At 36.8% G+C, this 13,421-nt stretch overlaps 1 protein-coding gene across 2 annotated transcripts in view; it reads left to right on the top strand.

Annotated features, from left to right (window-relative positions):
* The first annotated feature begins 475 nt into the window (after window positions 1-475).
* LOC137405484 (TGF-beta-activated kinase 1 and MAP3K7-binding protein 3-like) overlaps window positions 476-13,421 on the top strand; it is a 14,895-nt gene continuing 1,949 nt past the window's right edge. For both annotated transcript variants that reach the window (XM_068091762.1, XM_068091761.1), the window contains exons 1-5: window positions 476-720; window positions 2,654-3,599; window positions 5,895-6,052; window positions 8,011-8,092; window positions 11,499-11,663. In XM_068091762.1, the coding sequence (XP_067947863.1) occupies window positions 2,672-3,599; window positions 5,895-6,052; window positions 8,011-8,092; window positions 11,499-11,663 (1,333 nt within the window). In that variant the 5' untranslated portion in view covers window positions 476-720; window positions 2,654-2,671. The remainder of the gene's footprint in view (window positions 721-2,653; window positions 3,600-5,894; window positions 6,053-8,010; window positions 8,093-11,498; window positions 11,664-13,421) is intronic.

Raw genomic sequence — 13,421 nt, 5'->3', positions numbered from 1 at the left:
CAATACGTCCGTTTTTTAGTAAGCCAAAACGAAGAATGCCGGATGTGAGTAATGAACAAGTATGTCATTTATACAGGAAATACCTCACTGAGCATGTGTATGTCATCACCATGGTAACAAGTAAATATATAAGTTTGTAAATTAAAAACTGTTACAAGTATTATCATTATAACTCCAATAATAATATTATATACAAATGAACTTAGAAATTTCTCTGAACTCAGGCGCAACACAACGCAGAAACGTTATAAATTGAACTGTCCAGTTAAATATAGCCGACTAAGCTGTCGTTGATCAAACATCGAAGAACAAACGGCAATTCAGCATACTTTGACCTATATTCAACGGAAGTCCTTGTTTTTAGCGCAAGCGCTTAAAGACAAAGCATTAGAACCTAAACCGGTATCGTGAGTCATGACCATCCAATCCCAAATACGTAGCCTCATGAAGCCACGGATCATTCACAACAAATCGCCTTATGAGTTTGGTGGTATTTTTTTAAACAAAGTTCTTTTGACGGGAGTAGCTTGTGCATATTGCTGCTTCTATCAAAAGTTGGCAATTACACATATCAATTGCTAATCAGCGACCAGTTACATTGACTAAAATAGGGTGGTGTGCGATTGAGTTATTGACGCCCATTTTGTGACTGCTGTGACAACTACTTTGCGCGTTTTTTCGTTATTTTAGGCTCCGACAGTGAAATGAACGTTTCTGGACGTAAGTTTGTTTGTATTAGAGCTTCAAATTTATGAACTATATGCAGAGCAACATTATCAAGTTATTGAGATGCTTGTGGGTGGAAATGAATGGGAAACAATGTACAATTCAATTGACAAAATTGATGGTTCCGGAAATAGATTACTATAATAAATATTTACTGCCAAGAAATTTTAATATTTGTTCTCGAAAACAACCTTAATCGATCTAAATCGCTATATTGACAGTGTTTGTAGAAACTGATTGGAAGCTAGTCTTAAAAATATGTTTGTAGTGGTCAATTTGTCAGAGGTATATTCCTTCACATCCTCCTCACTGCTTTCAGACATACACGCTGTATGTTGATTTATTTAGAAGAAATAGTTCTAACACTAACGTTGTTTCTAATAAAAAACTGTTGAGAGTATTTTCTGTCTTTGCAGTTGCATATCACTACAGCATAAAATTTATTTTCACCATGATTCTTTTCATATCTTCTCATACCATTAAACTTTGCGCAATGTGTCATGCTAAGAGCACCAGAAACAAAAATAATATTACTGCTATTAATAGTAGTGTTCACATCCTTCGTTGATTTACCCAACGAGTTTAAATTAAACATAATGTAAAGGCACTATGAGACAAGTGTAGTATAACGTTTACATTTGTAAGTGTAGTAGTTTTTATGTATTATAAGGAGCTGGCATAAATATGCTTTGAGACTTGCAAATTTTTAACATTGATATATGGAGTTTTGATGGCAATTTTAGTATATGGCTTAACAGCACAGCGTGTGAACATGTGTGAGCTTTAACTGAGCTTTAACTGAAAACTTCATTTACTGAAGCAGCATTGCAAAACAAAATACTAGGTTTTGTTTTGCAATGCTGCTTCAGTTAATTACATGTATCATTAAAATGAATTATTGTTGATAACTATAATGAAATTTTTTTTTAAATCCAAGTTGTAAGAAAAAAAACTAAAATATTCAAGTAATAACCAATAAAATGATTAAATAGCGTAGAAAGGTTACTCTAAAGACAGTCATACGATTGGGTATCCTTTGTGATTCAAGAGATGGATGGTATTTAGCTGGAGTTGGTCATATATATATGAAGTCGGTTTAACTCGCACAACATGATCTTGGAAATGAACTTTAATTATCAAGGCCATCCTCTCCGCCTTCACTCGTTTTAGGCTTGTTTTAATTTGCATTATCTTTATTTTGTTCCTCACAATAACTGCTAGGCAGCTTTGTACATTTTTAAAAGTGTATCCGGAGTTGTTTGTGTTTTTATTGTTTGCTTTAATTCTACAAAAGGCATGACTGACCTCTTTTTCCCCCCAATACTTCTATTTGTGCTAGTCTTTTTAAATGAAATCTGTGATTTAAAAATTCCAAAAGGAAAACATGCAACACTGTTTAGTGTTATCCGAGTAATGCAGAACCAAACTGTATGAAAAAGATCTCCTGACATATGTACTGATTCACAAAACTGCATTCTTTTCAGAAATGAAAAGGAAAAGAACGAAAAAGAAATTTCATTTTTTCAATGAAATTCAGGTATTTTCTCAGCTTCCACACCAAGGGTTAAAAAATTGATATGTGAAGGTGATCTTAAGTCAAGGTTTGATAATGAAATATTTTAAGTCATATATGAAATTCTACCAAACTATGATTAGACACAGAATAACACGGATAATAATTTATCAAGAACTATTGAATATGTGGTTCAATTGTCTTTGACTGGTGCCTTACCTGCAATAGCCAACTTTTAAGTCTGCATGAGTTACTTATATAAAATTGTTTGCAAATAAGCTGTTGGTCCCTGCGATGATCTGCCTTCAGGGCTCCATAATCTATAATGCTGATTGTATAATAATAGGGCCTGCTATCTCCTCTATCAAGTTTTCACATATTGATCTGTTAGTTTTACTGTGTTTTCCCTTCCAGGCTTACTATGCATACGAGATGCCCAGTATTGCTTCGCAGCGAATGAAGTTGGATATAATTGACAATCAACCAGTATCAGTTGTGCACGAGGTTACCAATGGTCATAAAACACAGGTCCCAGAATTACAACTTCCTGTCTCCGAGGGCTGCAACGCTCCTATTAGCCCACCCTGTCGACCCGTAACTCCTGACATGAGCTCTACTGGCAAGCTCAGTCAAAGACATCCAATAGATGAGCTAAGTTGTGAACCACCTGAAGTCAGTGACAATGACCGAACATCTCAAATCCATAAAGATTCGTCCCGCAACAGTCCCACTGGCAATTCAGAATTTGGTCCATTCGTGTCTGGTTTCGGACATGTTGACCTTCGACCTAGAAGTTCATCGTTTAACTCTAGTATATCAAAGGGGCAGCGTACAAGCGCTCCTGCAACAGTACGTGTTGACCCTCTGAGGAGACTTAGCGAATCACCTACTATGATAAAAACAACAAGTGCAGAAAATGTTGTTGCCCACTACCCTTCATATACACATGGGCAGCTTCGCCATAGTCACACAGTTCCAGGGATTCCCCCTATGGCTTTAAGTATTGACAGTGGCTACCATACTCCTCCACAGAATAGACAACCCGCCCAATCAGCCCCCAACACATCGCCACCTTGGCCTCCCAATGCACACATGCAATGGCAGCTGCCTGGCCATGCACAAACTCATTTCGCTCCTTCCGTTCAAGACCTTAAGACTATGTGTGGATCATCTTCGCTCAGCGCTCTCACAATAGATACAGGGGGTGGACACTATCAGCCAGAGCGAGCTATGCCCATGCATCCACCACCATATCTTTCCATTCAGCCACCAGCAGCCTACAATGCCAACTATAACCATCAACGGGCGCATGATGGTTTTGGCAGTCTCCAGCAGACAGGCAGTCAAACTCCGGAAGAAGGTAAGATTATCTGACTCTCAAATGCTGTCATCGTTATCACTAGCTTGAAAATGCCGAAACTAGTAACTTCATCATGGCGAGGTTGATACTAGTCACGTGTGTTTAATGATGGGCGGCCAAGTTGCCCAAATAATTCTGTACGCCAAGAGATGTTTTCACATTCGAATGCGCTTTCACATGGGCATTTTCTCAAGTTACAGCCATCTCATGATTACGACTCATATCATTGGCAGATGATTGACTTCCTTGTAGTCAATCAACTGAGTCGAAACAAATTGTTGAGACTTTGTACTGTGTAGGTGCTGCCTTGCGGATGTAATCTGTTTACAATCACATGACATTCTACTGCGTATCTGTTTCAATATGTAAAGATTTCTGATTCGCATTTTTAACTTCAAGTATTTGTTTTGATTTAGCAATATGACAACTGCACTTAGCATTATGATGTAGCGCTTGTGTGCCTTTGCTATGCACATTTCGTGGCGAGAAGAAGCCATTGAAGCGTTTGTCCATCATTGTATTAAACTACAGAGAATAATAGTGACTACTATTGAGTATTGAAGAGCGCCGGAAGAGAGCAATTATACGGAGTGCTTTAAACAATTTTTAAGCGTATCGCAGTTCATAAATGTGTGGGATAGACACTAGCGCAATAGCTTAGATCTGTCTAGGCGATCATCCAGATCTGTCTAGGCGATCACTTAGATCTGTCGAGGCGATTACATCTTGCTAGATGTAATCGCCGAATGTAAGCTGTAGATGTAAGCTTTACGTAATGTAAAGCTTTGACTTTTTACGCACTGTTATTCCATGCTTCAAGAGTGGTTGTCTCAACTCAAACTTTTCTGTAACCGCATCAGAGTGCATCAGAATACAGTAAAATTGCCAAGACTGCTGTATCTAAAGGGAAGCCTAAAGTAAAGTTAATCTAAAAAGAAGGCTAAGCGTTGGTTTAGGTGGGGTTAAGGGTTCAGGATACAGAGCTAAGCTAGAGCAAGCTTTGACGCACTAGCTAAGAGATGTCTCACCGTGTCACTGGGACAAATCAGTTCCCCTGTTAATATTTCCAATTGCTTGTTGGTGCCAGCTATTTGACCTTCGATTCATCTACTGCTCTATTGAGTGTAGTAACAAAAGGAGCCTTATTTACCTATCATCTGACTCATGGGTTAAAGAAAGAAGGCGTCGTAGTTTGGGTCCCCGTTTTTGATTGTAAAAAATGATGTATTTCATCATGGTTTGTCATTGTTTCCTGATGAGGATTAATTCATAAAACAGCGAACTTCTTACAGTTAACATACTTCCTGCTCAGTGAGCTGACTTGCAACATTCTAATGTTGATTGCTGTTACTTGAGCAGTCAACAGCGGGCAGCTAGGTGAGACAAACGGCTGCATCTAGCTCAACCACAAGTACATGGTGCAGTATGTCAGTCGCATTCTTGACCAAATAGATCCACTGCCCTTGCCTCAAATTTGATTACTAAAGCTTTGTGGGAGCCGATCAACATTTAATATTAGATTTATTCAAATTATCTGTGAGGCATTTTGCTATTTGAAAATTATAAGTTAATACAAACGATATGATCTACAAACATTTGTTTCTCCTTTTTTGCTGGTTGCAAAAGCACTGCCATGAGGCAGAGGTCAAGGACGAGCAGATTAACAGAGATTAAGATTAAATTTAAATTTATCTAATCTCCAACCTTTTCATAAACATTTGCTTACATTTTTTACTTTTTCACTTACAGTGTTCTCGTTTACATTGTCTTTGGTGTCAAGTGTCCTCGAAACAAATTCATTTCACAACAGTAATCATCTGCTGTAATCCACGTGTGTCAGCTATCTGTTGCAGCTGATTGACTTGCAACATATGCTGACTACTTGTTTTCATTTGTTGGTGTCACCTTATGGCTTATGATTTTGTTCTACTTAGTTATATCAAAAAGGCTTTGATAAGTGATACAAAGACTGTTCAGCAGCAGTTGTAATATCATGAACGTCCATACTGATGTGAGTGGTAGCCTAGAATCAAGTTTAAGACCTGTTTGTAGGTTTGTATGCATATAGAACCTAATGTAAGTCTAGGACCAAATGGAAATGCACTCAAAACGTGCCATTTCCACGATGAAAATTGCTTATCAGCTTGCGTACCAACTTGTGAATGTGTTTTTCTTATAGGTGTGTGTGTGTGGATATCAGCATGCATACCAACTTGTGAATGTGTTCTCGTTATAGGTGTGTGTGTGTGTGGATATCAGCATGCATACCAACTTGTGAATGTGTTCTTGTTATAGGGGTGTGTGGATATCAGCGAGAGAGGAAACTGCGTCTCCAGAATGTTCTACTGGAGCAAGAGCGTCTAGTTGACGAACTAAAAATGGAAGAGCAAATGTTACTTCAGGAGCTCGCCAAAGAAGAGGAGAAGAACAGAGAGATTGATAACAACGCTATGGTAGGTCGCAGTAATTATTAGCTATACAAATATTGTCAGCAATTGTCCACTCTCCTTACGGATCCTACCTTATAGATCTGTTGTTTTCAAATGTTATGGTGGGGAAGTAATGTTTAAAATGGGCACTCAGAGCAAATTGACTAGCTTATTCCGTAATTATTTTAGACAGGTTGGGATCATCGCTATGTTTCCATGTCACAGTTAATACCCAAGCTTGGGTCATCCACAAGATGATAGCGACTGTTATGACTTGTAAATTTCTACCGAATATTTTATGCTTGTGAAAGATGGTAAAGACGCTTGCAAATGATGCGCAAGAAAATGCCGCACAAGCTGTTCCATTTAAAACATTTTTTCCATTTAAGTTGTTCTTATTTCGATTTAAGCAGTTCCGAATGTGCCACTATGACCTCTGTCGTAGTGGTAACTCGTAGTGATTGCCGGGTAACTGCACACAACTCCAAATGCACATCATCCGTGTCATGGAAACATGGCGCATGACATGTGTATACATGTATAATCAGCAAATATCAATTATTCATTACCATGTTTTTCGCACTACGTGCCCTAGCACTTGATGGCCAGCTGTACATCATGGTAATTGCCAATCCTTCACGAGTTTGACTTGTCTGCCTGTGGTTCTGCCTTTTCAACTTTTGTTTTTTTAGGGACCTTCATAAGCATAAGATATTTGTTGTTTGATCCCATCAGATTATAATCAGGAGATGGTGTCCTTATAGCCATGCTGGCAAACCAATTTCTAATTTTGAATGAGGCTCAACATATTTTCCTGAATTCATTGTGATAGTCGTAGCCATGCTGTCACCTCAATTTTTTTTGAGTCAAAGTTTGAACGTTACAGCTTGTATCCTTGTGATAATACTGCACTGTTCATCAAACGTCATTCAACATGGGTGGTATGGCAGCTGCTAGTTCTACATATTGAGGTTGCACAATACCTTAATGACCAAACTCGGTCATACAAACCTAATCATTCCGTTCACTTAGTATGGGTCTTAGTATGGGTCGTTTAGCTTCACACTTTTTGAAATCTTATGTGCAACCTGGATATCTAAAGTTCTAATCAAACATTTTTGCACAGACAAGGAATGACAATGGCAGTGTTCGTGGTTACTTGCGATTGACTGTAAGCAAATTTTCTGAATATGGTCATTTTCTTACGGACAAAATAGAAATGGTAACAAAGACGTTTGGAGTTTTCTTTCCTTGTCGTTGTTCATAGGAGTTCAGTGTTAGTCGAACGTCATAAACTGACCCATGCAATCAAGTACTGCTAGCATATTTCGAAGAAGGTTTCAACATGACAAGTACAATGTGTAAGTGTTAGATATAAGTCTGATTTCAAATGCTAGTGTTTGGCATCGGTGAAGGCACATGCTTCCAACAAAATCAGCACTACTTTAAATACATTTGCTATACAAATACTAGTTCCATCTGTGTGATTTCTTTTCAAAGTCACCTAATAAGAAGTTTGTAGGGGTGTGGCAATTCTTTTTGTGACTACTAAAATAATAGATAGTTTGCAATAATAAGATTGAATATGCAAGTAGCTATAAATTATTTGCTTTTTGGTCAAGTATATTGAAGAGTAACTTTCTGTAAACCATTTACACGGTGTTCCTTGTCAAACATCTTTGCAGCCTGCTAATTCTGAAAAAGTCTTTCAGCAGTGCAAACCTTTGGAAACTAAGCGGAATACCGGAGGCAAACATTACATCCAGTTAAAAATATGAAACATTGTCTGGTTCAAGAATTACATGTGTGAATGACGCCTTTGTCAGTTTCTAGGTGTGAAAACAGCTTCACTCTCAACTTCCCAAGGGCAATTTGTGTTGGCTTATGCGTAGTGGGAAAATGTATTATCTGTGCAGCTAGTGTTGTCTATCACAATTAAACATGACCTAGGCAAATTGGAAAATATAATTTTTACTCTTTAGGAACGAGAAATAGAGAGCTTGAATAGGGAGAATCAACAGTTAGCTGCTAGAATACGGCGACTCGCGCACGAAGCCTCTTCAGGTAGGAAATTTAACTCTTCCCCTTCCTGCATTCTGTGTTCATGCCTTTTTACAATTCATCAATATTACACTTTCCCTAGTTACCTTTTATTGAAAAAGAAATGTCACCTTTGGTGAAGTAATTTACTTGTTACCTTCGTCTATGCAAAAGAAATGGAAAAAATATAATTTATGAGTAAGAAGTCGGAAGATCTTCCTCTACTGTATTATTATTATTAATATTATTTAGAGCGATCGCAGGACATGAGCGTTCTATCTCTTCGGTCATATAGTTGACTAGCTGTACTACCCGGCGTTGCCCGGGTAATAAAAAAGTCTTTGGACAGAAAATTGATTGGTATTTAACATATAACAACATTTGCCATTCTACCTTTTAAACTACATATCAGGAGAAAAGTGTTTTGTGTAGTTGAAATAATTTAAGAGAAAATAAACACAGCTAAAAGTTTTCAAACTTTGTCAAACAACTGTAACTTTCAAACTTCATATCATGAGAAAAGTGTTTTGTGCAGTTCAAATAAATTGGGAGAAAAAATAAAACAACTGTAAAGGTTTTCAAACAACTGTAACTTTTAAATTTCATATACTAAAAAAGGTGTTTTGTGCAGGTGAAATAAATTAAGAAGAAAAATAAAACTGTAAAGGTGTATAAATGTACATGTGAAATCATTAGCAAGTAATGGCTAAATAAAGTTAAAGTCGGTTTTGCTATGATTACAATGAAAAATTATATGGTATACTATTATATGATTTTTATTCATTTTAGTGTTGGCATCATAAGGCAAAAATGTAGTATAGGGTGGTATGGAAACCCATAGTAAAGCAAACACCTCCTGGTAACAATCATCAAAATTTATATACGTACTATACTTATTAAAAAATTAGTAACAAAATATGTTAACCGTAGTAGCTGTAGTTACTTACAGTAACTTCAGTGTATTTAGTAGTTCAGATCTGCCAGAAAATGCAACATCACAATGTACTACGTGCAGTACTTATCGTTGGGAGGTCCTACCTTCGAGACAGGCGTATTACATGAACGTTGAATTTAACTTGGAGGAATTTAGCTTACTAAACACATACTTAAAGCCAAGTTGGTTATGTATTTTACGAAACTTCCAACATTGTCATCGGCTAAAATATTATCGCTTATCTGTTATCGATTTCGTTTTCACTATAACATGACGAATAATGCTGAACTGAGATAGCGAGCATCGTATCTCTTTTAGGCGATGTGGGAGGTATTTCGGCGAATAGCCTATCGGCATTTTCGTTATATCATAATAATCAGTACACCAACTGCCAAATTTGAATTTCGAGAGAAGTTTTTTTGTTGAAACCGTATGGCAGAAAAAAGTCGAAAAAAATTTCGCCCTCTTGTGGCGAGGACGAAAAAGCATCGTGTTCCATATAGTAAGGCGAAAAAAATCCTATAACCAGGCATCATAACCCGAATACAGTATATGATGAGAGCGAAGGGAATAGCAAGAGAGGCTTAGCCTTGTGGTTAGATGCGTTTGTTTAAAAAATTTAGGTTGCGATCCTCCGTGAGATAAAAACCAAAATGAAGCTCATTTTTCATTCTTAGATCTTAATTGCTATAATTGGATAGACGAAATACACAAACCGTGAGATTTATAGATATACAGTCAAACATGGATAACTCGTCCACGGATAGCTCGAAAAAATGGTTAATTCGAACATTTCCTTTGGTCCGTTCCCACATAATGATAAATTGCTATAGATAACTCGAATTCAACACTGTTAATTCGAACTGTTTTTTTGCCCAACAGCTACCGAAACGGTTGTTTTCGCTTTAGAAAATCACTTTATTCAAAGCCATAGAGGTAAACTTCATCTTTTCGTAATTCATAAGCGTCGTTATTACCACCATCGGCAAAATATTTTTGTCAACGACTTTTCTAAAAGTTTGGTGAAATTTGATTTATACAGCGATACGATGAATAGCACGGGCTAGCCGGGTCACGCGCGCAAGAATTTTCGCCACGCACATACAAAACAAAAATCGCATGTTGTTTTGTATGTGCGTGGCGAAAATCCTTGAGTGCGTGACTCGGCTAACCCGTGATGAATAGTTTTCCGACGTTGATTCCGTGTTGAATCAACGTCGGAATGTTGAATGTTTAAAACGTCTTAAAAAATGTTGTAATTAAACGTATACGTTGTCTGAGCTACAAAAAACTATTCATCGTTTGACCTAAACACAGAATACGTGTGTACATTCAATAAGTATCTATTAAAAAAGCGTGAGTGATATAGAATGTACCGTAAAACCTCGTAAAACTTCTAATTGAACTGCCTCGGAGTGTTGCTCTTAACGAATCCCAGGTAAAGTAAAGTAATCTGCATAAACTTCAAGAAAAAACGGCAAAATTGATGGTGGGTAAAACCCCAAAAGAAAAAAATGTCTTTTCTTTTGAGCATTTCAACAACGATCAAGTTTTGCCATTGTCAATCTGAAAAACGTCCTGGCAATAACATCACCTCAAACAACAAACCAATCTCAAGTGATAGAAAAATCTCTATACTTTTTCATGAAAACGTTTTAAACTTTACATTAGAAGCATTTAATTTGAAACAAGCCATTTGTGCTTTTGATTTATATTATAGTTTGTATATGTACATGTATCTACTAATAAATAAGTAAATATATGGACTTGTGACAGTGCTCTGATAACTTGAATGCTCTGATAATTCGAACACTTTTGCTCGGTCCCTTGAAGTTCGAGTTATCCATGTTTGACTGTATATATTATATATAATGGTTGGTTGATTGCCAAAATCAACATTTTTTAATCCCGATCTCTGATCCCTTTTTTTATAAAAACCTAAACCATAGCTGCCAAGAACAGCTTGTATTGTTTGTTAGTTGGTAACTCTGACACGCTGATTCCGATTTTGTACTCAAAATAAAGATTGGTCCATGAACTTTCAAAGCAATTTTTGTTTTTGAAGACTTTTTTACAGCGATTCAATATCGGTGTCGCAATCGACACAACATGCCCCGCCCATAAATATGTGACGTAACCTAGCTTTCAGGGAAGGAAGTTAGGGATATTTAGTCCGATCTAGAATTATATAGATGGCTGTCTTAAAACCCGTTATTCTCTAAATTCAGCTTGCAAGATAATCTCAGTCTTTTCGGAAAGGTAGAGAAGCTATTTAACATTGCATGTAGCTTGTTACAGGATGGCTGTTATGGTTTAACATGGGTTTCCTGACTTAATTACTACTGGATTTTCCTGGATTCTTGTTTACCATATCAGTATGGAGATACTGTTGCTGCCTATAGTTATAAAGTAGGTACATGTATGTGGTGGTCCAACCTGTAAGGATTGTATAGTGTTCAATGTGTTCTAGGAAGTCATTGCATTTTACTGTTTCAGCTGGGAGTCCTGTGGGTGGGCGGGATTTTGCTCAGTCCCAGTTACCAATCACGTGCATAGCTCATGTCGGAGTGCCTTCGCCTCCGATTCCTGCTCCACGGCATCACTCGCCATCTAGGCATAACAATGCCTATTCCGGAGCTTCACCGCCGCCAGCGATTTCTGGTCAGTAGTTTCTTTGCTTCTGTAACGCTATTCCTTGTGGGTAATGTTCATTATGGATGGTATTAGAGTTGACTGGTGAAGCAACCGAGCAGACATTGTACGACTTTTAGTCTGCTGCTAAAGCGCTACAGTGTCTGCTCGGTAAGACATTCGCTTTGCTACGGCTAAATCCTGTTAACTGGAGCTTTTGTTACATTTTCTTAGTAATCTCACCAGAGCGCTCTCTAATACTGAAATGCAATTTTACTTACATGTCCAACAGGGTTGAATGACAATGAAAACAAATGAAAATGAAAACAAACTGAGTTGATATACATTTAGGCCTAGTATTTCTTATTTGTTCGGTGAACATGGTACAGTACATTCACCAAGGTGTCTTAGATTAGTATTTTACTACATCCTTCACCTAGCATAATTTAAAATCGCTACTTTCGGTTACAATCGGCTTAGTCGCTTTTTGCCGTCTCTTAGCATCACCCTTACATGCACTCTAAAACCTTCCTTTTATCTTTACTAACTATATATAGTCACACCTCAGGTTTCGAGTATAACGTATTCGAGAATGCTGTTTATAAAGTGATTTGTTTGAAATATAAAATACTATTTTTCTCATAATTAATTTAAGTAAATTTAATTCATTTCAAATTTAGAAAACAAATTTTTAAAGGCATTTTTTTACTATTTCACCTTATTAACCCTATACACTGTGATAAGAGTGTAGATAATGTGTAAAATAAACTGATTGTTTCATAAAAATCTATTAATAGACTACTGTAAAACCTCTAATTGAATGCCACCTTTATTTGAACGCCACTATAGGAAAAGGGTTGAAAAATAGAGCGCCACCCTTTAATTGAACACCACCTCCATTTGACTGCCACTTTGACGTTTTTTTACCTTTACAAACCCATAATAGTAAGTGATCAATAGAAAAGTGTCCACAAAATCGTACTAATAATGACTCCGTTACATCAGTCCGTTTTCAAACTTCAAAGTTTTTCAGCTTTTTTGTTAAAACTTTGAAAGAAACACCGTAGAACTAATTAATAACTGTATTAGGCTATTATTAGTTCCTTGTTGAACGTGGTTTTGATACGTCGACGTATATGAAACATGGTTTACATTTACGACGGTATAGGCACGAATAGTTTTAGGCTAAAAGTAGTGCCTGGCGCCCATCCGGCTAAAAGTTTATCATTATTTGTGCGAAACGCAACACATAAAAGTTCTGCTCTGCTAAAAAATTGTTTGCACACTAATATTGATTAGTTCTGCAGTGCAGAGGAAAATTTGAGGTCAAAAGACATAGTGGAAGGTATTGAACAGCCAGAAGATGTTCGTTCCATCGAATGCATCAGTCAAAACGCAAATGGCTGACAAATGATACAAATATTTTTGTTTCGAAATTGTTAATATTTGTTTTTGCATGTATTATAAGTATGGTTCGTTTATTTCACATGCTCTTAAATATATGTTTTCTAGCATTTGATAGATTATCATTATATAACTTATAAATTTGCAGATTTATAGCACGTTATCTGACTGCATCCTTGCGTTTATTTAAACTCGGCTTACAATGCATTGACACTCGCAACTCCTCTTCTATTGCAAATAAAAGCCAGTTCTGGCTGCAAACTATAGCAAACATATCAATGAGTGCTATGAGCTTTTATGCAATATTTTTAAATAATGCATAAAAGCTCATTAAATAATTTGCTACTTACAGACTGTGAGCTTGATTTTATTAAAATATGACCT

The sequence above is a fragment of the Watersipora subatra genome, chromosome 9, assembly GCF_963576615.1.
Source record: "Watersipora subatra chromosome 9, tzWatSuba1.1, whole genome shotgun sequence".
Lineage (NCBI taxonomy): Eukaryota > Metazoa > Bryozoa > Gymnolaemata > Cheilostomatida > Watersiporidae > Watersipora > Watersipora subatra.
This window is presented reverse-complemented; position numbering and strand designations above follow the sequence as displayed.